Below are 11615 nucleotides of genomic sequence, written 5' to 3'. Positions count from 1 at the left end.
AACATAAAAGTAGTCTAAACAAACCAAAGAATGTGAACAATAAACGCAAATAACTGCACCTGAATTCAAAATGATGGAAAATATCAATTTCTATCATTTATTTAAACATAATATTACATCTAAATGTTTTTGGTACATAAAGCAAACTGTCAAAGTTGAGTATTCTCTGTACACCATTCGCTACAGATTTGATTTCTTCTGACTGATCTGGTTTGATATATTACCTAAAACATATCTCAGATCAGTGTTTACTCCATGGTCACATCGAAACGCCCCTTTCAATGTCACAAATTGAAACCTAAAATGATTCGGGTCTTTGGGACGAATCAAAAATTTCTCTTTTTTTGTGCTTTAAAATCTTTAGTCTGCGTCCTAAAGATGTAATAAAATAACACCCAATATCAAAAAGTAGTTTTTTTAATAAAAAAACAAACATTTATTTACGTAAAAGATTTAAAATATGTTTTACACATTGTGACTGAAAAGCCATATCAAAATCCACAGGACCAGAGTGCTGTGGCAGGATTATGTTCTGAAATCTGAGATTAAAAAGTCTTTCATATTTGTATTCAGCGGCTTCAGAATCTGTGGTGAAAATTTGATCCTCTCATGTACCCTTTCTTGGTAGCCGATGCTGTTTTCGCTCCAAGTAGCGAGCTCGAGCCTCTGTGATTGAGCTTTCATCATTCCTCTTTTCCAGCTTCTTTGCCGCATCCTCTGTGGCCTCTATTTAAACAAAAAGAAAAAGTCATATAAACAAATATATGACAAGCAAAATGTAGATCAGCTTTTTCAAACACACCTGCTTGTCTTTTTGCTGCTTCTTTCTTTTCCCATTTGTCCATTTCTTCATCCGTTACTTCTTCCCTTGCGACACTACTCAGCTCATAGACGTCGATTTCATGCAGCTTTGGCAACAGGTCCTTCACCCACTCGTAACGGATGGGGCAAACTGTTCTCACGTACACCCGTGAGGTGACCAACACGTCATGGAAGATGATCCAGTCCAGCTGCAATTCTTGACCAAAGAGCTGAATACAAGAAGTTAAAGTGGTTTCAGGTTAAAATAATCACACACAAATGTAAACAAGCTTAGAAATGACATGATTGTGAGTAAATAATGACTTTTTAAATAATACATTTTCATTTTTGGATGAACGTTTGGATGGATTTAATTCCTTACACATGATGAAGGGTGAATAACAACGCTGGACCCATGTCCGTCCATGGTGCAGAATGATTTCCCAACAGATCTGAGGAAAACAGAACAGCTTTAATACTGGCTTTAATAAATACATTTTATGTAATAAAATGACTGTGTGGCGCTCACCGCCTGGCTACATTGGTGAAATAACCCAGGCAAAGGCACTGGCGCAGCAGTTCATTCCTACTGCCCTCAAACGTCTCATGTGGAAAGTCTTTCTGCTACATAAACAGTCAAAGAACAAGTCGTAAGAATTCAAATAATGAAAGTAAAAGCAATTACTGTTGTAGAGAAAATCTGATTTACCTGCTTCAGGCGTTGAAGAATCTCACTCAGCTGTGTCTCAACGCTGAAGGCTGACTTCACTGCTCGCCAATGGATCCAGTGCTCTTTGCACCAGGCGGATGGATGGTCGCTATCAGAAGAACCAAAATAAGAATGAATACCAGCATGTCACATGATTTTCATAAAGAGTTTATTTAGTCATTCATTCAAACTTCATGGTCTACCTTGCTCTGCACTTCTCAAAGACACAGAGCAGCATGAGGAAATCATTGGAGCCGCCAACAGAAGCTGATATTTCTTTGTGTCGAATCTCTGCTTCTTTTTGTCCTTCTGGTTTACCTAAAAAAAAAAAAAAGGAAATATTGGAATTATCTAATGTATTAGGCGATATTAGATTTAATGGGACAGGACATTTCATTTTACTGTAAAATATTATTAGTATTGGGGGAAATGTATTAAATACAATATAACTTATGGTAAAAATATACATATACATATATATATACACACACATATATATACATATATACATATATATATATACACACACATGTATATATACACATAAACATATATATACATTATATATATAGACTACAATACATTATAATATTGTGATGCCTAATTTCACTTGTAGCATTCAATTTGTCTTTCATTTTTCATTTATTTAGACAAATAGAAGATTTTAAAATGGGCCATTTATTGGTTTTCTGCCATAATATGAAAATAATCAGTCTGTATCAGTGCTATGCTTTTTCAGATATTAATGTTAATTTCTTTTACGACACTCGATGACCAATCACAAAAGACTGGCCCATCTGACCAATCAGAGCAGAGTAGATATCGGAAAGTTTCAGACACTGTGAGAAAATAGATGATGATGCCATGTATACTATGAGAAAATTGAAGTCTCAGATACATGTAAACCAATTGTAGGAGACCTCCAAAACAAAATTAGGAGTCTTTAAAATAGCATTATAAGTGCTCAGTGACCGGATTATGTGACATGGAATAAATACTTATAACTCACAATGAAACAGAAATTGCGACATCTTTTTTTCTGTATTGTGGCATACATCAAAGTGAAACGGATTGTCGAAAAAAAGAAATGTAGGGCGGGAACTTGGTTCTATGCATTGGTTGTTGATTGGATTTTGACATCTGGGCGTTGCATTCAAAAACGGAAATGAGCTTGCAGTCTATAGTAAGAAAGGGGGCAGGGTTTAAGAGGACTAAATGACTGGAGAAGTCCTACATACATCACCAGAGAGAAGCCTGTCGTTTTCACCGGAAGATCGAGATATAACATTTTGATTAAACACTATAGGAGATTAAATCAAAATCTAAAACATGAATTTTAAGTGACATAACATACAGGAACTATTACCTGGTCGAATGAAGATGTTCTCTACTGACAGCATGGCAGCTACGGGCAGCATTATGTCCTCACACCCGAGAGCGGCAGCTTTGAGTAGAGCACGAGTAAGATTAGGAGGAAGAGGGAACTCCACCATTAACCGCCCCAGTCTGGTCACGTGACCTCTCCTGTCACAAAAAGCTGATTTTAGCATCGTATTTAATTCGGATTACAGAACTGACACATTGAACAATAAACAGTGTGTGCCTTTATTGACATATCATGTGAATGTGAATATCAGCCATACTGGGGTTAGGATGGGCTTCTGGAAAAATGCTGAAGACATATATTCTAGAGTCTCAACGGTTTCTTGCAATGTACTTGTATAACAGGTAATAGTTTGTGGGAGAATATCACTTCACCTGTCAATGGCATCATACTGATACAGCTGCTTCAGAGCGGTCAGGATAAACCGTTCCTCTGGACAGTCAAGGTAAGGAAATCTAAATATACCATAATTAAAAAAAAAAAAAGTGTTAATTTCAATTCTAAGAAAACCGATTAAACTATACAAAAAAAAACAATGCAGCCCGGTGTTACCTAATCACATCATGGACACCGAGACATTTCAGTGTGAGAATGACAGATGTAAGACTGGTCCGTTGAATCTCTGGAATGGTGTAGTCTGGCATGCATTTGTCCCAGAAGTCTTTACTGTAAATCCTGAAACATTTTCCTGCAGATGTTCGTCCAGCCCTGCCAGCTCTCTGCTGAGCCTCGCTTCTGTGTGGAAACATTATCAGAACAGAATAAAAGTGGAACCAAACGGAACTGTTTTTCATTATTTGGACAAACTAGCCAATACCCCACTAAACAGCTTTTTACAAGTAGCATAACCCACACTCACTTAGAAATTAATGAATTAATTTAATTAATTCATTAATAATATCAGCATCAAAAGTTATATTCATAGCAATAAATAATGAAACAATTATACTGATAATAAAATATAGTAAAATGAATAAATAATTAAAAATAATAAATAAAAAAAACTTAATTAAAAAAATCTAAATTTCAGAATTTTTTTCCATGACACGTACTTTGAAATTGGTACCACTTCCAAAATATCCAATCCAACTCTTGAGTTGTGGTTTAGTTGTTTCACAAATCCACTGTCAACGATATATCTATAACACAACATAAAAATAATTGTTGTTTAGTAGTTTAATTGTAAAAAGTGCAATATTTCCTCAAAACACAATCATGCAATTTTTGATTTCTGCTGTTTTATTATTGAGTAACTGATGCTTGTGTGATACTGTGAGATTTGTTTCTACCTGATTCCATCAATTGTGAGTGAAGTTGCAGCAATATTCGTCGCTACCACACACTTTCTCACACCTTTTGGCGCAGGCTGAAATATTTGCCTTTGTTGATCTATAAAAAAAACAAACATAAAATATAACAAAACATGTATTGATCAATTTATGATTATACACAAGATTTCACTCTATTTTGGCTTTGAGACAAATCTTAAGACAGGCTAACCTGTTGGCATGGATCCATACAAAGGTAGGATGAGAAGGCCTTCAACAGTTTGGTCATGGACATCGTAACGGTAGTCTAAGATCTCAGCCTTCTCAAAAAGCAAATCACAGGCTTTCTCGATTTCAAACTGTCCTGTTCAAAACACAAGCACAGAGCTACAAACTAAAGACAAATATTGGAAATATCATAAATACAGGTATTCTAACCACTGAAAATCTGCAAACCTACTGTAAAACTCAAATAAATACTGTACACTCCCATTCAAAAGTTTCTGAAAGAAGTCTCGATATACATGGCAAAGTTCTTTTTCATTCTTCGCTTTGAGGTAAAAAGAAGTTCAAAATGTGAGCAGTGATAAACTGTTCGGGAACATCCCGACGCCTCCCACACTGATGTAGGTGACGTTTAGATGAATGTGTTAATATGATTAATATGTGCTCCGCGCTTTCCTTTCAACAAAATAAATGCACAAGCAGTGTGCAGACAGCAGTGAAAGAAAACAGAAGTTAAGAAAGCATCTTATCACAGCGATGTGGATGTTTGCACGATTCGGCATTCCAGTAAATTCACTTCACTGTATACAATAGAATGTTTAAAAGCAATCAGCTTTATAGTATTAAACTTGAAAAAAACAGCATCAGTATCTTTTTCAATTAGAATGACTTCATTTTCTACTATAAAGCAGTTTTTAAAGCATTTTCTACTCTCTAGTGCGTTCTTGTTTTTACCAGCCAGAGTGAACTTTTCCGGAAAGTTAGCTTAGGCAAGCTGTTTCGAAGTCCCGAAACAAACCCAAAATCAACTTCATGATTATGTTTGAAATAATGTCACACCAGTTCTTTGATTTCGATTCTGGTATATCTGGGCCTTTATGCTCACCACGGCTGCATTTATTTGATCAAAAATACAGTAAAAACAATAGGCTAATATTGTGAAATATTTTTACATTTAACTCTATTTAAATACATTTAAATCTAATTTACATTTTAATATATATTAAAATGTAATTTATTCCTGTGATGCAAAGCTGGATTTTCAGCAGCATTACTCCAGTCTTCAGTGTCACATGATCCTTCAGAAATCATTCTAATATGCTGATTTTCTGCTCTCAAGAAACATTTCTTATTATTATCCATGTTGAAAACATTTGTGCTGCTTAATATTTGTGTGGAAACCGTGTTATATATTTTTTCAGGATTCTTTGATGAATAGAAAGTTAGAAAAAACAGCCTTTATTTGAAATAGAAACCCAAAACATTTGAACAATAGTGTACATCTCTGCTGAGCTTACCAGTTAGGAAGACCAAAATATCCCCAGCTGGTTCATTTGTGTGCACATCTAAAGCCACCTTTACCACCTATGGATCACAAACAGAACACATTTACAGTCTGTGAAGATTCTAGTGTCTCAAACATAAAGTTTCCCTACAACCATACTATTTGTAATAAAGTTTGTAATAATGTATATGGTCACAACACACCTCTTTGACATAGAGAGAACTATCTTTGTCTTTTGGACCAATCAGATTACAGAATTTCTCCTTCACCGGATATGTACGCCCAGGAATAGTGAATACGGGACAGTGTCCATAAAAAGAGCTGAGCTTTTCCGTTTCTAATGTTGCTGACATCACCACTACTTTGAGGGGTGTTTTGCGGCCATGGGACCCTTTTGACAGGGTCTTCTTGAGTAACCCAAGCAAAACATCCTGAAAAACAAACAATTTTATTAAAGATTTAGTGAAATATCTTCTGCATTTTATGAAGCTGCAACTAGCAATAAAACCAAAGTACAACAGTATTACCTAGGTTTTTTTATTTATATTGTATTACGATAATGCCATAGTATTATTTTAAGTACATTGGAGTACCATGTTATTACAATCTGACACAATCAATGTACCATGGTACCACTGCAGTGATTTTTTTTGTAAGTGGAAACTATAAAGACCACAATACAAAAAAACCTTCCGACGATTGTACTAATTTCACAAGTAAAAGCACAAATTGCACATAAAGTCCACATACTGTATTCAGACTCCTCTCATGGGCTTCATCCAGGATCACAATGCTATACTGTGTTAAACTGGGGTCTGCAAGAATCTCCCTCAGCATACAGCCATCCGTCATGTATTTAACCACAGTGTCCTGATAGAAAGAAAAATACCAACTCATTAAAAATGACACTAATTAATTACACATACCTTGTTGGTAGAGGCTATTTTCACAAACTATTAGGATAAGGAATAAGGGGATAGAATAAGGGGGGGATTATTTAAGAAAATATTAAATATTTTTAAAGAAGTGTGGTAATATATTTTTGTACTTCCTTGACATTATGCAGATTTTAATTTAAAAAAATCACTGCATCAATAATAAAGATATATATCCCAATATGAAATATAATGATATTTGTGATGTACACTTACACTACCGTTCGAAAGTTTGACTTTTTTAATGCTCTTGAAAGACGATGCCCACCAAAGCTGCATTTATTTGATAATTTTTTTTTTATATATATTATTAGGAAATATTAGACAATTACATTTTTATATTAGAATGTAATTTATTCCTGTGTCACATGATTCTTCAGAAATGAATTCTAAAATGCTGATTTGCTGCTCAAGAAACATTTATTAATATTATCAATGTTGTAAACAGTTGCGTTGCTTAATATTTGTGTGGAAACCGTGATACATTTTTTTTTTAGGATTTTAGGAATAGAAAGTTCAAAAGAAGCATTTATTTGAAATAGAAATCTTTTGTGACATTATAAATATTTTTACAATTATTTTTGATCAATTTAATGCATCCATGCTGAATAAAAAAATGTATCTCTTCCACCAAAATAAATCTTACTGACCCCAAACAATTGAACGGTAGTGTATATTGAGATTTCTGCATAGTGTTAACGTGTGTGATATAACACACAGTGGTGATAACACTGATAACATGTGTTTGTTATCTCCTACCTGTGTTGAGCAGTCATCAAAGCGCACTTGGTATCCCACCTCCTCACCCAGCCTGACCCCCAATTCATGAGACACCCTCTGGGCTACAGTGATGGCTGCAACCCTCCTGGGCTGAGTCACACCGATCCTGCCCTTCCTGCAAAGACCTGAACAGAAACAGAGGCATCCTGAAGAGGAACGATAGATCCCATACACAGTAAACGAACGAACATGCACGTCCATTCCAGTTCATTAACTAACATACATACATACCTGCTTTGTACAAGTACTGAGGGAGTTGAGTTGTTTTCCCACTGCCAGTTTCTCCCGTTACGATCAGGAAGGCATTTTCCTTCACAGCCTGAATGAGTTTGTCTTTTTGCTGATAAATAGGCAGCTTTTTTGATTCATGATGCTCCGTTTCACTGCTCTTCTCTGCTTTTGACATGTCTAACCGTTCACGTGCTATTTATCCAACGAAATATTATTTCAGCTCTTGAAAAGATTTTAAAAAGCTCAGAAGAACATTAATAAGTCGTATTAATGGCGCAGAACACCTTATTTCATCTTGTTTACAAGTTGTTAGTTGAGCGTTTGAACTCATATCTGTTCTTACTCCCAGCTAATGAAAACGCATTAGCGCCCCCTTCTGCACAGGATGATGACTTAAAGGGATAGTTCACCCAAAAATGAAAATTCTGTCATCATATACTCACCCTCAAGTTGTTTCAAACCTGTATGAATTTATTTTTTCTGCTGAACACAAAAGAAGATATTTTGAAAAATGTCTGTAACCAAACAGTTGATGTGTCCATTTACTTCCATAGTATTTTTTTTCCTACTATGGAAGTAAATGGACACATCAACTGTTTGGTTACAGACATTTTTCAAAATATCTTCTTTTGTGTTCAGCAGAAAAAAGAAATTCATACAGGTTTGAAACAACTTGAGGGTGAGTATATGATGACAGAATTTTCATTTTTGGGTGAACTATCCCTTTAAGGCCGCTCTGTTCACTGAGGTCCTTCAATGGTGTGTCCACGACGAATCGACGATGTGTATAAGCGTTTCTTCAACTAGGAGCACTTTTAGGTTTGTGAAGTTGAATTAAAAAAAACTTGTTCAAAAGTCACGTAACACAGTCTCATAAGTTTAAATAAGTTGTGTCTAGTTTTAAGGTCTGTAAGAGGACAAACTTAGATTACAAGAGAAACTGTTAATATTTTAAAAATTTTCCGACCTGCAATGAACAAATGTCATTTCCACCACATCTCTATATACAGCTGTTATTTAAAACAGAATAACTTATGCCACTCAAGAATTGTCTAAGATAATTTTTGTAACTAGTTTTATCAGTTTTTCCACAATGTACAATAATTATACATTTGTCAATGAGATAAATTAACTGCCCTAAGGACCAAATGGTGAACTGTACACCTGTCACACTCTTAAATTTAATATTGGTTTGGGCAAGAGCTTATTAGAAAATAAATAACTTGAATTTTTATATTAAGTAGAGCATGATCTCGTAAATTGTGGATACATTTTTAATGTGTGATGAGAACCTTTTAAATGTTTTTAAAAAATGTGTGTGGTGATGGAAATGACGGTGGTGGTGGAAATGACAATGAATTAAAGACCCACTCCGATGAAAATCATGTTTTTCTAGGTGTTAACATGTTCTTGTGGCATTTTTCTGATGTTAGAGGACATATCTTGAGAAAAATAAGTTCAAAGTTGTATTTCTGAGTATTTCTGCATTCAAATGGCTGTGAATCAGTAGCAGACGCTAAAATGCCAGCTAAAATAGACTGGAGTTGTGACGTAGTAACTCCACTGGGCGGTGCCACAAGCTCATACTCCCCTCCGCCCCCGCGGCTCAGGTTCTGAGTAGAGAAGACGATGGCGGATCAACACCTATGTGCGGTAGCGGGTTGCAATGCTAACTGTACGTTCACACCGCCGCCGACTTGAGCGGCAAAGAAGCTCTGGCCGCCCTGTCAAGGACGCTTGTCAAAAAGTACGAGGAAGCTTGTTGACGCTTTGGCCGCTCTGACGTAGCAGCATTCTATGTTCGATCATGGGAGAAGAGAAGTGTCACACCATGAAAAGTAAACAAAATAAACAAGCAATACATTGACACTAGAAACCTTTTATAATGACAGCATTTGTATAACCGTTTTGGTCACATTATTATTTATTATTATTAATAGTGAGTGCGCGCGCGCGGCCGAGGCTCTCTCTCTCTCTCTCTCTGCTATCTCTCTGCGTTCTTATATGTAAAGCGCGCCCTGTTAAACTGGCAGGACTTAAAAACACATGCAAATGATAAACTTTCACTCTGATGGTTAAACTGCAATTAATCCGATAATGATAGGAAACCCAGCAACGGCGATGATCAGCTTCTCCTCCGTTTTCTCGGAAGCTCAAGTCGGCGGCGGCGGTGTGAACGAGGGGGAGGGTCGTCTCCGTGCCAACGGCTCCCCCCACAACGCAGAGGCGAATTGCTAATGAGCTACTGCCGCTCTGCTGAAGCAAAGTCCCAGAAAACGGCACAGGTTTTGTGATTTTGGCTAAAAACGGCATAATCATCATTTAAAGACCACTGAGAATGTTTAAAAATAGCTCAAAATATGATCGGAGTGGGACTTTAACGTGAATGTAGAGAAACAGTAATATTTAGAGAAATATTTATTTGAAAAACTCTTAAACTCATCACACTCAGTAAACTCAATTCACAAAGTCAATCTACTCTTGCAATCTATATCAATTGTAGGCTACTTTGTAATCATAAATGTCATTTCCACCACATGCTGTCATTTCCACCACAGAGGGCAGTGTGAAAAAATGTTTTTTGTGAAAAAATGGAAGATAGCTTCACTGATTAGCTTTGAATTAATACTCAGCATTTCATGCATGCAAAATACTCTTATTTAACTTAATTTTTTTTTACTTTTTAAAAACACCCTTGAAGGTACAGCATGTTTCCACCACATGCTGTCATTTCCACCACAGAGGGCAGTGTGGTGGAAATGACATTTCTGTAGTTTTTTGTGAAAAAATGGAAGATAGCTTCACTGATTAGCTTTGAATTAATACTTAGCATTTCATGTATGTAAAATACTCTTATTTAACTTAAAATTTGTAACTTTTTTAAAACACCCTTGAAGGTACAGCATGTTTGGAAATGACATAGAATAAATATATTAACTGATCAAGCAATATTTACCTTGATTTTTCTTATTTTGTTCTTGATGAAAATTTAAAATTGCCTCCATGTCCAACATGTGCTCTGGTGTCTCTGAACATTTCCATAGAAACCACCTAAACAATCTTTCACACAAACTTTTTAAAGGGACATTACAGTGTTGTGGTGGAAATGACACCAATACTGTGCGACAGCTATATTTTGTATAAAAAGTAATATTGATGGTGGTCTCACATTAAATACTATAATGTATTTGAATTATTTTACTAGTGCTTAATTTAGGTATATTAATAGTTACCAGATAAGTCATACTTTTAAACTGTATTTTCATTGTTGAAGTTAAAAAGTCTGGGTGTGCGACAAGGATAAAACAGTGATTTTGACACCTATAAGGAGGTTGAAAAGTATAAAAAAAATCATAGTAGAAAGGTAGTAAAAAGTTATTAAGGAGGTTTTATTGTTAGTTTGAAAAAGAAAGAGGATTTTGTCCAAAATTGTATGTATTTTTAAAAAAATATGACCAAAGTACATAAAAGTGCCCATAGTCTAAGAATCACCCATCTATGGAGTGCATCATATTATGTATGTGCAAATAAAATAAACACAATAAAATATCAAATAAATACAAATAAAATAGATAAGAATACTTATCTTAAAGCACTTCACAACCATATGGTACTGTAGCCTAGCCTAAAGGAATGCTAGATGTATAGGCCTACATTTTGTTTGCAACACGTTAGATGAAATTTGATTAATGATTTGAAAAGAGAGATTTTTTTATGACTGATTGTGTTCAGAAAGCGAATGACCTCAGTTAAGATATCCAACAGTGTATGCTATCAGTTAGCCTAACAGGAAACTGATATTACAACTCCTTAAAGATTTGAAGATCACCTGGCTTTTTATGACAAACAATTCTTACCAATATGTGATGAACTGATATTAAATGCACCAACTGCTGTCTGTAATATGCAAAACAAGGGAGGTAGCAGGATATTTGAAGCATTAGTTTTTCATAATGTCACTTAACATTGTTTTAATGAAATGAACGATTTCCATTAA

The 11615-nt window shown here is 35.3% G+C and overlaps 1 protein-coding gene across 1 annotated transcript; it reads right to left on the bottom strand.

Annotated features, from left to right (window-relative positions):
* Positions 1-76: 76 nt before the first annotated feature.
* Positions 77-7983, bottom strand: dhx40 (DEAH (Asp-Glu-Ala-His) box polypeptide 40). Its single transcript, XM_084125480.1, has 17 exons — positions 7619-7983; positions 7367-7512; positions 6423-6542; positions 5876-6103; positions 5686-5752; positions 4395-4526; positions 4184-4283; positions 3947-4033; positions 3447-3629; positions 3269-3349; positions 2877-3034; positions 1714-1828; positions 1511-1619; positions 1331-1425; positions 1184-1253; positions 803-1031; positions 77-726 (listed from the first exon to the last, which is right to left on the bottom strand). Exons 1-17 carry the CDS (start codon positions 7791-7793, stop codon positions 608-610), a joined length of 2214 nt encoding a protein of 737 aa, XP_083981606.1. The 5' UTR covers positions 7794-7983; the 3' UTR covers positions 77-607.
* Positions 7984-11615: the final 3632 nt, after the last annotated feature.

This window comes from Abramis brama, assembly GCF_963993115.1.
Source record: "Abramis brama genome assembly, chromosome: 10".
NCBI classification, from domain to species: domain Eukaryota; kingdom Metazoa; phylum Chordata; class Actinopteri; order Cypriniformes; family Leuciscidae; genus Abramis; species Abramis brama.
This window is presented reverse-complemented; position numbering and strand designations above follow the sequence as displayed.